This window comes from Rhineura floridana, chromosome 5, assembly GCF_030035675.1.
Source record: "Rhineura floridana isolate rRhiFlo1 chromosome 5, rRhiFlo1.hap2, whole genome shotgun sequence".
In the NCBI taxonomy this organism is placed as follows: Eukaryota; Metazoa; Chordata; class Lepidosauria; order Squamata; family Rhineuridae; genus Rhineura; species Rhineura floridana.
Window position 1 is genome coordinate 75,269,490 of NC_084484.1, and position 19,917 is coordinate 75,289,406.

At 41.4% G+C, this 19,917-nt stretch overlaps 2 protein-coding genes across 8 annotated transcripts in view; both read right to left on the reverse strand.

Annotated features, from left to right (window-relative positions):
• The window catches only part of VEGFD (vascular endothelial growth factor D), a 34,444-nt gene extending 29,250 nt beyond the window's left edge, over window positions 1-5,194 (reverse strand). The window contains exon 1 of the mRNA XM_061629429.1: window positions 4,600-5,194. Within this exon, the coding sequence (XP_061485413.1) occupies window positions 4,600-4,683 (84 nt within the window). The 5' untranslated portion in view covers window positions 4,684-5,194. The remainder of the gene's footprint in view (window positions 1-4,599) is intronic.
• A 333-nt stretch (window positions 5,195-5,527) lies between these two features.
• The window catches only part of PIR (pirin), a 43,048-nt gene continuing 28,658 nt past the window's right edge, over window positions 5,528-19,917 (reverse strand). For 6 of the 7 annotated variants that reach the window (XM_061627179.1, XM_061627178.1, XM_061627175.1 and 3 more), the window contains exons 7-10: window positions 12,927-12,971; window positions 11,407-11,489; window positions 7,535-7,601; window positions 5,528-5,920 (exon numbers count right to left, since the gene is read on the reverse strand). In XM_061627179.1, the coding sequence (XP_061483163.1) occupies window positions 5,805-5,920; window positions 7,535-7,601; window positions 11,407-11,489; window positions 12,927-12,971 (311 nt within the window). In that variant the 3' untranslated portion in view covers window positions 5,528-5,804. Of the gene's footprint in view, window positions 5,921-7,534; window positions 7,602-7,694; window positions 7,847-11,406; window positions 11,490-12,926; window positions 12,972-19,917 lie in introns of all 7 variants that reach the window. The other variant, XR_009762757.1, reaches the window with a different exon arrangement.

The following is a 19,917-nucleotide window of genomic DNA, read 5'->3' on the forward strand; positions in this document are numbered from 1 at the left end:
GCTGTTTCCATTCACATCAAAACCACTCTTTCCCCCCAAATGTGTCTATGTTTAGGAATGTGGGGGGTTGAATTTCTAAGCAGGTTGCTGCCGTATGAACTATAATTCCCAGGAGGCAATACGGTAATAGTGTATCGGATGTGGACCCATTCTAACATTATGAACCAGGATAATATAGGAAAACAGGTGAGTTTTGCCAACATTTACCAAGAAATTTGTAACTGCTCAGCCCATATGAAAGTGCGCTTAGCTTGCCCATCATTGGTTAGGATTCATCCAGATGATCTGTTTATTGAGCATTCATCCTGATTTGCTTGCACAAAGTTTATGTGGAAGTTATGTTATATCTGGTCTTTATTGAGCATTCCTTTTGATTTGTTTGCAGGGAGGTTATAAAGCAATGATTTAATCCTGATTTGCTTGCGGAGTATTTATAAGTCCTCCCGTTAATCATTCATTCATCCACACTTTTGAATCCATTTCCCCATCACTTTCCTAGCTAAAACAGTCTGTTTCTTCTAAAAAGTGAGTTTGTTGGACAGAGTCTTTTAATCCACTAACTGCACATGCCTAAATTTTTCAGTACACTGACAGAGTGGAGGTGCCTTTATAAATAATACCAGCCATCAACTAGCAATGCCAGGCTCCATCCCTTGCTTCAGTAGGTTATACCTTTAAGCTCCTAGGGTCTGTCCTCTTACCTGAAAACCCTAGGCTCAACACAGGGCTAGAAAAAATTAACGTGCTGAACAGTAATGCCTCAAATAGATGCAACACATGGGTACCAACAGATTGCATAAGGAGATCATCTGCAGCATCAAAATCTCCCTGCACATACCTGTGTGAACATGTCAGGGAGAAAGCAACTAGCATGGCCTTCTCTCACACATCTAAACACACTAAGAGAGATGTAATGTGTGCACGGACAAGTGATTCACACAAGATATGCTGAGCTTGTAGATTCCAGTAACATGTCACCCTTAAAGGTTTGAACTGGGTTTCAATTGAAGCACCTCTACAAAGATCCACTCTATACTATTCCTTAGATCTCTACTATAAAACAAGGGTTGCATGTGACATAGCACCAAGTCCAGGTCCATTCAGTGCAAGGATTACTGCTAGTGCAATGAGACTCCCCCTCTTCCCCTCCACCTGTTCACCCCTAAATCTGATGTAGTGATTCCCTCAATCCTACGGAGCAGATATGGGGCAGACGTGGGCACACAAAGGGGGAGGAGAGAGGGGAGGTCTGTTGCACTAGTGGTAATCCTTGTCCTGATGAGACAAGTTAGTTGAATATCACACCCATTCTTTCCAAAAACCAAGCGGAAGTGGAAGTTGTGCTGTGTATGTTAATTACTGTGCATGTGCCTCACTTCTCCTGTTCTTTGCTGTTTAGAAAACCCCTTAATGAGCCAAGTAAGAAGAAGACAGAACATTTTAAAAAGTTTGAACTTTTCACATTTGTTCCTTGGTAAACCCATGACAAATACACTGCAAGGACTGATGGGCCTAAAATATTCCGTCACAGATGTTCCAGGCAGAGAGACAACTGTTATTGGAGTAAAGCCATTACACACCTATGGCACAACATACTTAAGTATCAGAAGTATTTTGTAACTTGTCTCAACCAGACAGGCTCAATTGAATGGAAGGCACAATCTGTACAATGCTGTTACATGCAACCCTCTGACTGTGCCATCCGATGAGAGGCAACCATGGATGCTTTCCCTGCAATTGATCAACTCATATAGCAAGCCCCTTGCCAATATTACAGTTATGCGTAGAACACTCACCATGCATAGTATAAGCAGTTTTCAATGGCACTGGCTATCATACTGCACACATCACTGATGTCATGGGCTTCTTATGTTAGGATACTATGGACTAAATAGGATTTGTAGTGTCTCAAAGCACACCCCTGTAGTGCTGACTGTGGGCCTTTCCTGACTTCTCACAATGCAGGTCCAGTGAGGTTTTGAGGGTTGGTTCCACTTACTCGCACAGCTAGATGTTTCTGTCTCCTTTCCCCTTTTGCCTTGTCTTACAGTTTCCTGGAGGTGATTACATTCCCACTTCCTGCCCCACCTGCAGTATCTGCTGGCTGCTGTGCCTACCTAACAAGAGATACATTGGGCCTTCTGTCCAAGCTCTCTTCTCTGCATGTTTCCCAAAACTTCCTCTGTGGTCTCAGTCTATTGGTCTAAGCACGTGGGAGGAGCTCTGGCTGAGCTGGGCCAAACCAGAGTAGTTCTCTTTACAGGTTATGGGCATTGCCACAACAATTGTTCCTATTCTCCCCTGGTAAGCACAGTGCCCGGCCATTTGTCAGTGGTGTGTGTTGCGGGATGATGCCAAGTGCAGTATTTGGGCCAAAATTGGTGGCTAGAGGAATATAGAGATCAACTACATAGGCACTCTGGTTCAGTTGAACTGAATAGGGTATGCTATGCTGAACTATATTTAAACCCCAGACCCGCTGGTCCAAATGCCTCACACGCTACTGCCTGTAGGCACACAGAGGCAAATCCTTTGCCTTTGTCTTGATCAATGCATGCTTCAGCTTGACACAATATTGTGAGCAAGCCCATGCTAGGCAAGTTGCAGTCATTCTTCTGGGGGGAGGAAACATACACACACAGCCACTCTTCTCTTATAATATGATGTAGAAAAAAACCCACCCAACATTATTTGCCATAACCTGTAGTGAAATTTTAATATAAGCCCACTAAAGGGAGACCAGAATGCTGGATGAGATGAGCCTTTGATCTGACCCAGACAGGACTCTTATATTCTTCAAGGGAACCCTGCACACAGGTGCTCCAAGGTACTTGCACTACAGAAAGAACATAATTTAAGTTGGGACTCTTCTCCATAGGATAAAGATATCCAGCAAAAATATTTTAAAACCAGCACAGTCCAGCAATCTACTTTATACAGAATAAATACACTGCTCATAGCACTCTATTAGAGAGGAGCTGTTTGGCTTCACTGAATTTTAGGATAACCTGCCAATCAAAATATTTCATAGCACAATAGTCATAGGCTAAAACTGACCTGGGAATAAGCCCTATGAATTTCACCGGGACTTGCTTTTGAGCAGGTATATATAGAACTGCATTGACTGGAATCCAGCCCAAACTATATGAAATCAGCAAGTAGTACTAGGTACTAGGTATACAATAATGATGTCAGAACCTAGGTGTAAAATAATGACAGAAAGCACAACATAGCCTTTTCTCATTGCTATGAGGAAATAATTTACAACCCAATCCCTATACTAGGATACTCAAAATTAAGTCCCACTTAGTTCAATGGAGCTTACTCCCAAGAAACTATCAAGTGGATTACAGCTGATTTAAATTTTACAGATTTAAAAGGAAATAATTTAATGGAGAATAAAATATTGACTTCTACTGTAGCATGAAATAATGATCACACTATCTTTTTTTAGTTTGACCTACACTGTATCTCCATGTTGCTTCTGGAATATAATTTGCATTATATCATTGTGCTGCAGAAATACCCTGGGGCCTGACTGATTCAAGGTTTAGCCAAATGCTAATCTAACAGCAGTTGTTTTTTCTAATATGAACAGAATAGGATTCTCACCGGAAAATATCCAATTCGTTTTTAATTGAAAAGACTGTTCAAGCTATATAAGCTCTTGGCAGTTACTACCCAGGGCTGTTTTCCTATTTAACTGTATGGTGATCGAGCAACTTCCTAGCTGACCCAATATTTATTTATTCCATGGTTGAATCTTAAATTCATTTTTCTGACTTACTGACACTTAAAGTCACTGATATCAAAAGAAGCTAGCAATATCATGGAACACATGAAGGAAATGAAGACTGATACTTTTTCAAATAATAAAGTCTCATAAAAAAGCTATTTATAGATGTAAGAGAAGCTAGTAGATTATCTTTTTAAAGTGAATGTCAGGAACTAACCTTAGCAGGCAATTCCTGTATCAGATCTGGCAGCAAAGAATTACTTTTCTCAAACCAGATAGGAATTCATCCTTAATTATTCAGTCTAGATTGGAGCGGGAAATCTGACAATGTCTTGAAACTACAAAAACTTCTGAGAACTAGAGGTTAAATAGTAGAAGGAAGGGCAGTAGCAAATAGGTGGTTTAGGAACAGCATTTACAAACTTAATCCTTCTCAAAGTGGATCACAGTGCAAAAACAGATGAGTGACAGGACAAAAGATCCAATATACAACCTGGAGTCCTTTACAAGAAAGAGAAAGCATAATCAGCCAAGTCATTAAAATACTGTTTTGTATGTACTAATTAAGGAAAAATTCAGCCAAAAATCAACAACTCGCATCCTTTTTTATTTCAGTGGATTAGTTCAGCATGTACCTCAATCTTTCCATGGAAATTGGCAGGTCGGAAAAATGTTTAAATTGGCTAGATTGTGCCCCATTAAGCTTCTCCCACTTGATTACATCTGTCAAGTTGTTTGTTTATGCAATACTTCAGAGCCGCCCCAGACAGAATTCAAAAACGTGTCACTGTAGTCCAAATACCTTTTAGATCCATGCAGTATCAAAACACTTATCAATGAAGACAATAATAAAGTCCACCTACCTTTACAGATCCATGTTCAGAACCTTGCAGCAGATGTAGAAAAGACACCATGAATATGTTTACAATTGTCCACGGCTTGTACATCCTCGTGCTTAATATCCACACTTTGCTACGTTGTACGTTGATATCATACAGCTGGAGAAGAAATAGTTTCAAAATACATTTCCCTATGAACTGTTTATTTTTTTAAAAATGCATAACCAGAATTTCACCCCCATGTAAACTTAAAAAGTATACATGAGAAATAAACAGCAGAGTTGAGAAAAAAAAGTAGGATTCACTTAAACAATCATGTTTTTCTTGCCAATACTTTTTAGATATAAAAATATAAAATAGTTTTAAAATGTTTCCAGAATCAGGCAAATACAGGTTCCAATTTGTAAAAGACTCAATCCACCTCCCACCTGGACACAAAGAGAAACTCAATATTCATTTGTGGTCCAGGAAAGGTTAAAATCTGCTGGGGGGGGTTGGTGCTCCATGTTAGAGCCTCCCTTTAAGACGGCAGTAGAACAGTCAATGTTTTGAGCTAGAGAGAGCTGTAATCCAACTCTGTATTGAGACTTTTTTTCACAGCCTTCATGGAAGCCTGCAGAAGCATGCGTCTTAAATCCGATACAGACACTGGCAGAAAACACACTCACATTTTGGCTCTTATCCCATTTTGTCCCTACCAATGGTGCAGCATTTACTAAACTAACTGATGCAACATGTGCCACCATTATTTTAATGAGTAATACCTGAAACATGAAACTTCAGCACATGGTTTTACATAGTATACACACTACAAAAGGTGCTCTCCTTGCACCACCCCCTCGAGCCACACACAGAGAAAACATAAAAGAAGATTTGTGTGTTGTAAGACTTTGACACAGCCTTTTCATTTATTAAAAACAATGCTTTTACAGAGAAAGGATGCAAGACTATGTTTGAGATAAAAATGCTTTTTATTACAGATAAATCAAACATTTCCATGTATTGTGTGCCACAGAGAAATAAAAATGCAGATGTACCTGTCTACGACACTCCTCTGATAGTTAACTTTGGCTCTAGACATATCAGATATATTCTTTGGCCTCAATCTGGCAAACCCACATGATCAGCACTAGCGAAGCGAATGCAATAACGGATTAATAAAGGCAATAAGGATCAAGGTGCACAGCAACAAATATTTATGAAAAAAGTCAGCTAGCTTTGGTTCTAAGTCATTTGTTTCCAATCTTTGATTTCCAAGTGGTAGCTCTCTCAAATCCATTTCTTGCATTTCTGAAGTCATTGATGGCTTGCTGAATTTCTTCCTGTGTATTCATCACAAAAGGACCTAAGATATAAATTGTATAAACTGAATTGAAAGAGTATTTTTTAAAACAATACTTAGTACTTTGGGCTTTAGACTTCTTGTAGATGGATTCAAACTGCTTCCTATATTCCTTTTCTTCTTTTCACCTGCCCTCCTTTTGGTTCCCAAATTCATTCCTAAGGCTTAGCTGTATTAGAGACTGGCACAGATGTTACCTTCCCATAAAAGGACTGCAGAGTTGCTCACTCTCTAGTATGTGCCAGATTATTCTATTCACCCTCGCATTAAAGGGAAATCTTAGGGATTCCACACATGTTGGTTGTAGAAGAATAATGTCCAACCCTTTAAATCAAAGGTGGTTAACCACTACTTTGGGGTTCTCATTTGCCCCCCCCAGCATTTTTTCTGCCCCTCCAATCCCACTGCAGAAAAAAGGAAATAGATGCTGCAATGCCAGGGTGCATGGAGCACAGCACCTTAATGGGGATGCAAACTGCCCCCTCCATGGTCATCAGATTGGCCATTTGATGAGGAAGGGAGCTGTGTGAATGTGTCTGGAGTGGGCATACCTACAGCTGGCATACTGCCCCTGAAGGACTGGCCAAGAGTAAACATGGCCCTTCAATCAAGATAGGCTAGCCACCCTGCTGTAAATAGTAGGAGCTTGGCATAGTGGAAAGGGCAGGGCAGGAGGAGGGAGGGAGGGACACTTTCCATCCAGCCTACAAGTCTTCTCTGGGATCTGTATCTGTATAGACATTCACAGGCAAAGACCTGCAGGTCAAGGTGAGGCCAAGGGACTCCCCTCAAACAACAGCACACACACATTCTCAGACACTTTACACATGTGCACCCTGAGATCATTTATTTATTTATTATTTGATTTATATCCCGCCCTTCCTCCCAGCAGGAGCCCAGGGCAGCATACACACCATGTATTTGCACACAGGTATGCATACACTCAAACTGAGAGATGTATACACAACATATGAACACTCATTTATATTCGTGCATGTATGTACACATATGCACACATGCACATAGAGACAGAGAGTGCTGCACTAATTCAGTTGGCTCAATGGTAAGCAAAATACCAGAATGCCATGAGAGTAACAACCTCAATTTTCCTCTCCTAAACCCTTCCTCCCCTCTTACATTTTGCTTTCCAGAAGCTTTGTACAATGCTGGCAACCCACATCTGGCAACAATGGCAAGGCCTTGTGGTTTTAAGTCCTTTTTCAAGGAGGCCAGTAATGTTTATTTACTTTCCAATATTTATATACCTATCTTCATAATGATATTTACTTATCTATAATGCATGCTGTAATATGATATATATGATAAATATAAGCAGTGAAATAATCTGAATGCTCAAACCCCAGGCCTGTTTTTTTTCAAGATCACAATGTAATTGTAATGTAAGATCCATAGCAAGGCATCTCCAATACCATGCTTTACAAATAGCACATATCCTCTGTAAAAACTAGTGGAAGACAAAAGGAGCAAGTCACTGATGTGTAGCTGTGGAATTTGCAACAGAAGAGAAAAAAAGGTACTCCTCAGATTGAAGATGAAAATATATCCTATATGCCCCATTTGTTTAAAAAGGAAGTGGTTTGATTAACAAATATTTACCATGCTGTACCACCATTTCCTTAATCGGCTCTCCAGCCACCAAGACAAAATGGCTTATTTCAGGATCCTAAATGAATAAAGAGGATGCATCAACTAGTAGCACAGAAATTACATTTTGAGATTTTGAGTTTAGATACATAAACCAGGAGCAAGTGTGAACCTCAGTCCTGGGGGCCAAATGAAGCTATCCAGCATCGATGGACATCCCCTGACCAGGCCACACTCCTCCTTATCAACCCTGCTCCATTCCTTCCTCAAGTGCTTCTGCCTGGCTGAATGTGTCCTTGAATGGCAATACCGCTTCCTGTTTACCTGAATGGAGAATGAAGAGATGCAGGTTGTAACCTTTGACTTTTGTGTTGCTGGAATGTTGTCTAATGTACAAGGGTAAGAATCCCGTCCAGTGCTCTGGAAGTTCTACCCACTTTTGCCTCTGGCCCCACCCATCACCAACATGTGGACCCCAGAAGGTCCCCCATGAGGAAATGAGGCCCTCAGGCTGAAAAAGGTTCTCCATCCCTATAGTAGACATTATAGCTCTATTTGGGCACCCAAAAGCACATGATTAACATTGCTTGCTCTAAGGCAGCAGGGAAAGACAAAGAATTTAGCCCCAGAAAATGTTCCCCTGCTCACAAATCTTTTAAATACAGAAGTACACAAAGCCCTTATATATTAACATCTGATAAAGCAAAGAGCAGGGTTGTGTCTACTGCCCTCCTTGCCAGCTATGCAAGGGGTGTGTGTGTGTGAATGAGTGACGAGAGAGAGAGAGCGCGAGTGAGAGGGAGAGCGAGCGAGTGAGAGAGACAGAGCGAGAGAGAGAGAGTGAGAGAGCAAGAGAGAGAGAGAGAGAGAGTGAGTGAGAGAGTGATCTGAAGAGGGGAACCACCCCACAAAAAAATCAGAATGAATGCTCAACAATGACTGAATGTGATCTAACCCAGGGCTGTGGAGTCGGAGTCGTGGAGTCGGAAGCAATTTTGGGTCGAGTCGGAGTAGGAGTCGGTAGAAATGTTCCGACTCTGGCTTCAAAATAAATTTTGATTGACAAATTCTTTAAAATATAAATTCAAAATGTCAAAGAAGCTTCCCATGAAGTCAGCTGTAGTTGAGCATTTCACCATAACTCAAGATGGAAAACATTTTGTGTGTCAGTGTATGACACAGGACCCAGATGAAGACAAATGCTGTGATGCCAAGATCAGCGCATATTCAGGCAGTGATAAAAATGCTCCTATGAGAGCTTCCAATTTAAAAAGACATTTACACCCCTTTCCAGTGTTGTGGATCTGAAAGCAATTTTGGGTGGAGTCGGAGTCGGACAGTAGAAAAATAGAGGAGTCGGAGTCGAAGGTTTGGCGTACCAACTCCACAGCCCTGATCTAACCTCCATGTAAGCTTTGTGCAAGCAAATCAATATAAATGCCAAGCAAACAGGTTGCCTAGAATAGGCCCTGTGCCCAAGTTGGGATTTGGATCCAATCTAAATACAACATTATAGATCTTATGCAGCGAATTTAAAAATGTAAACAGAGAGGGCAATTACTACATGTATGTTTTGCTTGGTGTTCATGAATGGCCAACTACAAGTAGACAATGCTTCCATGCCCAAGATTTTCCACAATAGGCTTGTCGACTGATAATGATGGTTTATTATGGCATAAGCTTTTCTGTACTAGAGTCTACTTCACTGATCAGGAAGCGATTCACAGGCTTCTGCTGTGCAGGGCCCACCACAGGAAGTGACTGGAATATTTTTTTTACCGTGCTTTGGTAGGTCCCCTAAAGATATGAGAGATGCCTTAATATCCACAGAAGAATCTGACTCCTGTGTTATGACACATTGTAGCATTTAAGGTACATCACCCTGTCAAAGTGGCATTGTCTCTTCCGTAAAGGCTCATATGGTCTGACTATAATGAAGAGAAATTGCTGGATATTTTGTAAGAAAAGAATTGCAACAGAACCTATTGTTGTCTTAAGGACACGTGTTTTGCAAAACTGTATTGCAAAACTGTCTTGGGACATAAGGGTGTAGCCTGCACCAAAAAATAAACAAAACTTTTGGATCATGTCGGATTCAATTTTTCTAGGAAAAGCACAGGAGAAAAGCATCAATATTATTTTAAAATTTCAGTTGTATCTTTTCATGATTCTTCTCAGAAGGTAAACCACTCTTTCCTACACGCTAGAATATACAGTAGGGCCCTGCTTATACGGCGGGTTCCGTTCCAGACCCCCGCCGTAAAGCGGATCCCCATTGGCTTTAATGGGGCGCGTCGTGCAAAAATGCCGCAAAAGCGGCTTTAAAAGAGGTGAGGAAAGCCGCCGCATTAGCGGAGCGCCGGGAAGCGGGGCCCTACTGTAACCTATTTTCCAGCTTCCAAATCTTTAGCATACAAACAAAAAATGGATAAAAAAATGGAAATGCAAAATAAAGCAACCTCCTTATTCCCCAGCATGAATTACACAATTGCCTGGTTCATACATCATGGTAAGCCAGTCTGAAACCAATGATGGCTAAGCAGCATGGTGGTGCACACTGCTCAAATCACAATAGCTCCTCCCAGTGACAAGGTGGGAAGAAACACAATACAGTGCTGGTAGTGTTAGCACTCATGGTTTGTTTGTCTCCTAACAAACCACAAGCAGAAGTCAAGGATTGTTATTGGCTTACTGTGCATGGCTTGTTTGGAAAGAGACAAGACACAAACACTGGTTTGCATATAATGCTAAGCCAGAGCTGTGGTTTGTTTCCTCTCAGTTTGGTAGGGGGAGTAGCAGGGTGGGCACAGTTTGAGGAGCATGCACCAAGCGGGATGGCAGCAATCTGAGCAGCATGCAGCGCCAGGCTGCTTGTTCGCAGTAAGTCATAGCTTGTTTAAAACTATAGCTTACCATGACACATGAATGGGGTCAGGGAAACAAAACATTTGTGTGTGCTCAGTTTCCAAGTCAGCAATATTCATCCTGTTTTGTAGTGATCTGCAATACTGTTTTTCCTGTTCTCTGCACACTACTATATCATAGCAAGCACACAAGAGGCTGTCGGGAGGGGTTACAAAATAAAACTCAACACCTTCTACACTCCAGCATAGCTGAACTGACTATTTGAAGAGGGAGGCTGACAAAGAATTGGTTTGTGCCGTAGAAATCATTACTATGCTTAGCCATCACTGAGACAGAAGACAGCACTATTCAGGGCCACCTTGAATCGGTATGTATCCTGGAGAACACCTCATTTCCATTACAGAGACCACCTAAAAGTGCACCACAGATTGCAATTTAAGCAGTGTGATGAAAAAATGAAATACCGAGAGTAAGAATACATGAAGCCTATGAAATCCAATCTACTTACTCTAGTTCCACAAGAGTCAATGGACTAGTACAAAAGAACAGATTTTTAAGAATTGCAGCCAAGCAACTGCACCTCACATATACATACACAGGACTTAAAGATCTCAGCAGAAGAAGAATGAAGACAGATTCAACAGCAGTTCTTCTAACTATATATTTATTCGATTTATATCCCGCCCTTCCTCCCAGGAGAACAAACAAAAGCACTAAAAACACTTTAAAACATCATAAAAACAGACTTTAAAATATATTAAAACAAAACATCTCTAAAAACATTTTTTTAAACATATTTAAAAACATCTTTAAAAAAAGGTTTTAGAACATATTAAAAAGCAATTCCAACAAAGACATACGTGTGTGTGTGTGTGTGTGTGTGTGTTTGTGTGTTCCTGCTGTGGCTGTTTATTTGGGATTCACCCATTTGCCCCAGTTTATAACCATTAAATCCTATCAGAAGCATTCAGTCAAAAAAGCAAAATGTTTTGGAACCAAACAGATTAGCTGAAAAATACCTTGTTTTCGAACTGAACACAGTCCCCATCATCCAACACAGCAGTGTGATGTGGTTCTACTTTTTGTTGAGCATCAGCAGGACCTTTCAGTAGAAAACATTTTCTTTAATAGGTGAATTTTGTTAATATTTCCAAATAGTTACTGGCTATTTCACATTGTTTATGTAACAAAAATAAATATTTAAATCCTTCAGGAAAATTTCTAGGCAGCTGGCTGGTCATAGAATAACCTCATCAGTTTTAAAATGGCTATTCTATACCCTCTTACGTGGGAGTAAGCCCCACTGAACTTAATGGGTCTTACTTCTAAGTAGGGATGCATAGGATTGTTCAGTAAGGGGTGTTTTATGGATTTCTCTAGAAGGATGTGTGCTTTGAAATACAGGACATCTAGTATCATTATGGTCTTCTGTAGAAAACTGTTTTATTAACGAGGATTTCAGCACGGGCTTATCTACATGGGAGCATAACTTTATGCTGTTTTTAACTCCGTTTTCTGTTTGCACCATCTACAGTAGGGATCAATGCCAGCTGCAAACATGGTGTTTCTAGTCACACTTCAGGGGAAGCATCACGCAGTTTCCTAAAGACCACACCCTCTAATTTAACATTTCCACTCCACGTTTACCTGGCAACTGAGCATGCTCAGTTTGTTCTACCAGTAAGTTTCATTTAAAAAAACAACCACCTGGAAGTGCGATTATTTGTATTTTCACTGGTACAATACAGATGAAATACAAATCTTTGTTTGAGCAGTTTTATGCTTTTGTGCACAAGTTATGGAGAAAAAGAAAATAAAGGCACCATTTGCAGAAACATAAAAGAAGCTTACAGAATGGGAGAGAGAAACAGAGTTTCTCTTCATCCCACAGGAAATGCAATGAAAGAAGGGACGAGTGGGGACTGGGCGTGGAACGATTGACACACCCACCTAAAAGCATCAGAATACAGCGTCTGCAAGCCCTAGAGATACAGAGTGGAGATGTTTTTTCCTTCACTTTTCGGTTTATCAGAGGATTGGGTTATTATGGATCTACAGGGGGGAAACTGTGTGATAGCTTCTGTTTGCCAGTAAAGTCATGTGAACCATGCAAATTAGAAGGGGAGGCAAGTAGCGCTAGACACAGTAAATCGCCGTGTGGATAAGCCCCGCATGTCACAACTGAGAAGGCTCAGTTGCACCACAAGAACCCATCAAGAGGTCATCTGCAGATTTGTTACAAATGGGTGGTCTCATAGGCAGAATGCCAATCCCTCTGAAATGCTTTGCAGAGACCACAATTGGCTTTATAGAGCAACCCTAGCATCAGAAACCAATAGGAAGCCATCAGCTAATCTTTCATGCAGCATTTTTACAAAGTAAACAAATGCACTAAAAGTCATTGCCTGTCTCACATTTAAAACAGTCTTAATACCATCCCCCCAAAAAAACAGATCATAGCAGCTTTTGAAAAATACTTTTCAGAAACAAAAGCAACTTTCCAGTCATATAAATAGTGAGGATTCAACAAGCAACTTACCAACATATATATTGCCAGAGAGTGTGTAAATAAATGCTGTCCAACCTTAGATACAAAAAAACAGAATGCCTTAAAATAAATAGAAGGATTTAAGCAGATAGACACCTATATTAGACCATGTAAAGCTGTAACAGTGCAAGGTATACTTGCCACTCCATCAGTGTTTAAAGGTTGCATTTTTATAATGGCTATCAATCATAGAATGTGACCTAGAATGCTAGCAGATACCATGGACAATTGTGTGGATCCAGATTCAAATCCTACCATTGCCATTTACTTATTGGGTTGATACTGGCACACACTGACCTCATTGGCATGCAGTACTAAGCCAAACCATGGCTTAGCATGAACGAGCAAACATGCAGGTCCCAGGAGAGGAGACTGTGGATGTTTTGCTCCTCCTCTGGTCATTCTGCTGCTGGCTGGACAGATATGAGCCACAAGCCAGAGTCTGGATGACACACTAAGTCAAACCATGGCTTAGCTCAAAGCACCTTCTCTCCAGGAGCCTGCACTATAGCTCGTTTACACTAAGGGTATGGTTTGGCTTAGCATTATGTTCAAACCGTGCTGCTGCTACTCCTTCTTCCCCTCCACATCAGTGTTACCCCTTTTTATACCAGTGCTAACCAAAGTTAATGTTATCTAGGCTTAGCTTGAGCAAGTATTTCAAAACCTATGAGAGTCTGAAGCCGTTTGACCACCCCTGGCTCAGCACTGATGAACACAATTAGCATAAAAAGCTACACCTACATTAACATGGACAAGGAATGGAAAAGTGGGGGAGAGAGATGTGCATGAAAGACGGAGGGAGCACGTGGCCTGTTCCTATGATCTTAACCATGATTAAGAGAGTGTTGTTTTCAACTTTCCAAATACCATCTGAAAAATGTAATCTAACAATGATCAAGCATTACCCAAATTTCTCTCTTCTTTCAACCAGTTGATTTTGTTGTAAATTCAACAGACATTCAAGGATAAAAATAATAAGGTGGTGGTGAACTTTTCCAGGTATGCGGGTAAGGTGCAGCAAGGTTTTTTGTTTTAAATTGCTATTTTCTTAACGTTCTCACTATGTATGCTCTGGAGGAAAATAAATAAATTTGAGCTTCTCTTCATTTACATATCTATTGAATGACAGAACAAATAATTAAGCTATTACATCTCAAGAGACTTATTGGGAGGCAATACAAGACCCGTAGGTCACCTCCAGGCTACCAAAGCCTTTCCTAGGGTTGTTCAACCTTTTACTACCATCATGTGACAATTCATCCATCAGCTGATTGTTTTGGGAAATGCAAAGTGAAGCTTTTCTGGGGAAAGGCAAATAATTGGTAAGCTGGAGCAACCTATGGCCCATTGTTTGGTGGTTTCTTTCTTCTAAGAAACAAGCCTATTTTACTCAGACCTCAATCCCACTAAAATGATAATTATTTGCTTAATAAGTACAGAATGATGCAGCCTCCAGAATGGAGGCCAGATAAAATTCCGCTTTGCTGGACCAAACCACCAGCTCTTTCTTCCGAGCACAATGCCTAGTCTTTACCTCAGTTGGTTAGGGGAAGGTCCACAGCTCCATGGTAGAGCATCTGCTTTGCATGCAGGTTTCAGGTTCAATCCTCAGCAACTCCAGGTAGGGTTGGGAGAGAATCCTGCCTGAAATCCTGGAGAGCTGATGCCCGTCAGTGTAGACAATACTTAGCTAGATGGACCAGTGGTCTGTCACAGTATAAGGCAGCTTCCATAACCACAACAGCTCCTCATCTTTTTGTTAAAGCTTCACTGCTAAGTCTACAGCAGTTAGAAAATATATTCTTTTAACAGTAAGGGCATCTCTGAAATAATCCTATGGATCTCAGCCACAGCAATTCTACTTTCAAGGCTACATCCTCCCCATTCTCTGGGCACGTATCCCAGAACAAGCAGAGAATCCCATCATTTTGTCATGAAAACCCTGACATATTAAGCTCTAGATAAAAGACCAAGATTTTTCTCCATAAATAGACACATATAGGAAGAGACCCTAAAAAACAAATATAGCTGCTATACAGTTATGCTTAAGGCTCCCTCATAGGTCATATAACAGGACCAGAACTGATTTTGTAACACGGAGAGATGGTACAGCAGCCATTATATATCACTCCCTTTATTTTCCAGTTTCATGGGGTGAATGCCGATACTGATATGATCCCTAAAACCATACCACTTACACATCTGTAACCTCAGGGGAACTCCAAGGTTTGCAGAAGTACCAAAAATTCTGTTAACATGCAAAGGAAGCACTCTCCCCTCCAAATGCTGAAACACAACTGCACATGTGTGCAGCGCACGTCTGAGAGTCACCCAGGTCTCTTGCTGCAAAAATATGTTGGAAGCAGAGCCTGCATGGAAAGTTTCCATTGCACAGCTCCTGGCTGCAGCTCCTAGGAGGACACATGGGGGGAGTAGGGAGGAACGAGATGAACAAAGAGACATGAGATGAGGGGGAGCAGGGGCTGGCAGCTTAGAGTAGGAAGAGAAAATATGAAAACAAAAACTGGAACAGAAAAAGTAGTAAACTAACAATAAGCAAGGAGAAGATGCAGCTGGGAGCAGGAAGCAGGAGATAAAAAAGGGGGAAGGATGCTAAAGCAAAACAAAAGAAGAGCCTGCTGGATCAGGCCAGTGGCCCATCTAGTCCAGCATCCTGTTCTCACAGTAGCCTACTAGATGCTTGTGAGAAGCACAAAAGCAAGACCCAAGTGCAACCGCATTCTCTACAATTGTAATTCCCAGGAACTGACATTCAGAGCCATTATTGTCTCTGACAATGGGGGGAGAACATGGCCATTGTGGCTAGTAGCCAAGATAATTGGGGGAAGGGGAAAAGGTGAACAAGCAAATCAATGAAGACAGAATGGGAACAGAGTTGGAGAGAGGGGGAATGGCATGGCAACTGACAGAAAAGAGCACAAGGGAAAAGGGAGAGATGCAAAATGGAGACACAGCAGGGGAAGAGGAATGACATATGAAGGAATGCAGTTGTCTGGGACTCCAAATCCATTAATTAATCCACGTTTTGCTCCACAGTCCCACTGTCCATCAAAGATACTAAAAAGAAGATTGCTGACTTTGATGATGAACTGGCTGACATCTAGCTTAAGTCTGAAAACATAAGTGATATGATATCACATTACTCACAGAAGCCGTAATATACCAAGCTGGCTTGTTTTCACTAAACATAGTTAAGATTAACAACAGCTGACAGTTCACCTAATATACTAAATTGTGGCTAAACTAAAATGGAAGCAGAAACCTTCTTATCTCTTCTTTTGACTGCAATGTAGAAGAGGTGAGGGAGAGTGTGTGAGCCTAGGGGGAGGTTAGACTTATTGTATTTTCAGAAACAGTAAGGCAATTATTTAGCTTTACATCCAAAGGTCTGCCTTTTAACTCTAGTTATAATTTATTACATCTGCTTGATTGATACATACATCTCCCTCCCTCCCAGCAGTTTATAATCTATATTGTAAAGTCAGATTTTTAAACCTATGGACAGGGTCTAATTTTTAAATTATTTTAAAAAACTAGTGATTTAAGTTGTTACACAAAATTGTGCCTAGGTATATTCTAATGATATCAATATGTACTATGCCTATAATCCAGCATAGCTAACTCCATGATGGATTGTAGCCATGATTGTAAGGCCTTTAAATAAGAATTCGGAGTTAAAGATCTATTTTGGATTATAGTTATTTTAAGTTTCCAAACATTCTTCATGTGTTTTCTTCCAGTTGGTCTCAGTTGGTCTACAGGTGAGGAGATATAAGCAAGCCAGCTTTGAGAGCGAGCGAACAGGGAGAGCAAACCAGAGTTAGACAACGGAGCTGTAGCGAGGAAAGGAAAAAGGCCAAGAGGGCTCTGAAGCCGTGTGCTCTCAGACGTGTGCTCTGAAGGGCTCCATGGCAGCTTGATTGGAAGGGGTGTGGCCTGATAGCTATTGGCTTAAGGGCATGACCTGAGAACTGCTGAGGGCAACAAGCAGCAGCTGTGTGTGCTGGGACTTTCATTCTGTTTCCTGACTCCAAGCAGAGCAGAGCAGAAGGAGCTGTCTCAGTTGGTCTACAGATGAGGAGATATAAGCAAGCCAGCTTTCAGACAGCGAGCAAACAGAGCGAGCGAACAGGCAGAGCAAACAGGAGTTTGACAAAGGAGTTCCACAGGGGAGGTCCCTAGAAAAAAGAAAGAAAAATTACTAATTCTTCTTGTACAGTGCAGCACATACCAGTGGGACTCTCAAGTTTACCCTGAAGTAGGACAAAGTACAGGCCACTCCAAAACAAGTAGTTAGAAAGAAACAAAAGGTAAAAGAGAGTATGAATGGGAAGGATACTCCAGTGGTTGTGACCTGCAAGGTGTGTGCCATGTTTGTTTTCTTGCCTGAGAACAACATGGTATACACGTGCAACAAGTGCAAGCTCGTGGCATTGTTGGAAGAAAAAGTGAGAGGCCTGGAACAGCGGGTGGCCACTGAGGACTATAAGAGAAGATGGGGAGTTCTTAGACAGAACTCTGGAACAACAGCAGCAAAGAGAAGTGGAGGTGGAAGAACAACAGCATGTGGTAGCAGAAGAGGAGACTGCTTTGGAGGGAACAACTAAGTGGAGGAAACTCCATGGGAAAGGGTGACAGTTAGGAGCAGAAGAGCTAGAAGACACCCTTCACCAGTGGAACTATGGAACCGCTTTCAACCACTCGAGGATGAGACAATTCATAAGCTGTAAATAATACATTTCATTGTTTAACAAGGCCTAGAACTTTTGACTCTTGTCACCATCATTTGCCTTGGTTCCTCAGACTCCCATTTTCTTAAGGAAGCCTTCTTGCCTCCAATAGTTTCCTTCACTCTACTCATTAACAATGCTGGCGTCCTCTTGGCCCTGGTGGTATCTTCCCTGATCTACAACATACATTGCAACTGAGTTTCTATCATAGTAGTTTTCAACAAGTCCAAGCACTCTGGAGAGATTGACTTGCTCCACTTTCCCTTTCAACTTCATTTCTACCAGTTCCCTCATTTTGGGGAAGTTTTCGCTTCTGAAGCTAAATGTGGCTGGACTTTCTCAGCAATTGTCCACTTACATATATGTTGCATTTGACAGCACTGTAGTCATTGTTCCCAATCAGTTCAACAACTGAAGTCACTCATTACCGTATCACTTCCTCTATTACATGCCTCCTTGATTTCATTGTCCCTGGGCATTTTGGTCATGGGGATGATAGTATGTCCCCAGTAATAAATTACCCTTAGAGCCTGGTATCACTACCTACTGCGATTTTGGGGAGGAGTCTGTTCTTTTGGGGATTTCTAGCATGTTAAGAGGGATTCTATGTCCTCTTTGAAGTACAAAGTAACATCACCTTCAGTACGCCCTTCCCTGATCTTACCATAGTTTATATCCAGAGAGAACCATGTCCCCTGGTTCTCTCCATTCCACCAAGTTCCTGTTATGCCACTATATCTATGCTCTTCTTTAAGACCAAGACTCCAGCTCACCCATCTTGGCTTGGCATTAGTATTAGTTCTCTCTGGCCACTGATGGTCCCTTAAGGAACTAGAGGTTATGTGCTCCTTGTCCCAGGATTCTCCTCTTGTCTTCCCTCTGGGCACTCAGGTCTTAAACAGGATGTAGGGAAGGGGCTACCTCCCATTGTTCTCTGAGGTCATTGATGATCCCTTCAGGAACTGATGGTTATGATGATGTAACCTGACATTATGTAGCAAGGAAGTGCAGCCCTTTTACTCTACACCTCTTCAAAAGAAACCTGCTCTATAAATGCCTAAGGCAGATGCCTATAATTCTTCTGCCCTTCTTAAATCTTCAGCATCTGTTGAGCAGAGTTAAAAGTGACTTACTAGAACTCAGGATACGGTCCAAAAGACAGCAAATGAGTATGTGCATACACAACTTTTAATGCTGGATATATTTATGTGCCAGTCCCTTAAATGCTCAGTGGTTATTAACATATACTTTACAAGGTCAGATCTTCCATAAGTTAGTTGACATACAAAACAATAATGTGCAGAAGCAAACATCAGTCTCTCACAGAAATGGGTGAAAAATTTTACAGAATGAACTTGCGATGAATTCTTTGCCCATTACCTAAGAGACAAACATGTGTGGCAAATGCCAAGGAATTTTGCAACTCCGGATTCTGAGCATGTTAAAAAAAAAAGCGTTGGCAATCTTTATTCAAATGAGCCTTACTGAAGCCAGGATAGCATACATAGCAAGATAAGTGTGTGAATATTGGATCCAAAACATAGATTCTTTGCAACTGATGCAGAGAATCTACAATGTATAAAATGTTATTGACTGACCTCAGTACCTAGCCAGTAGAAAACATCTGTTTGCTAGCAGAATTAGGGTTGAAGTAAGCATTAATGGGATTGGGTCTTTTGCCATTTTCTCTTTAAATGAAATGTAGCTGCCAAGGGTTGCCAATTTGATTAGAGCAGTTGCAGAGTGCATTTTTCACCCCTCCCAATCGTCCTAATCAACATCACGCTCCCCAGCTTCCCCCAAGCTCCCTCCCCACTAGTACCTCATACACAGACCACATATACACAGATCACACATTCGTATATACCTCTCCACTCTCTCACACATACTACACATGTATCTCTCCTTTTCCCCCTGCCCAAATGCATCTCTCTCAATCACACACACACAGAACGTGCTTGAGCAACCCACTCCAGAAAAGCCCTTCCACAGGCAAAGGAAATGTCTTGCCACTTAAAACAGAAATCCGTCACCACCCACCCAAAAAATCATGAGATTTGCCAGTCTGGTGTCTGGGGTGTATGCATCAAGGAAGGACTTCACGGGCACCATGACGCCAATGGGTGCTGCCCTGACATAGTGATTAAGTCTTTCATTCATGACTGTAAACACACTGACCTTACCTTCTGCTCTACAGGAATTAGTAATCCATGTGGGGGGAAATGCCA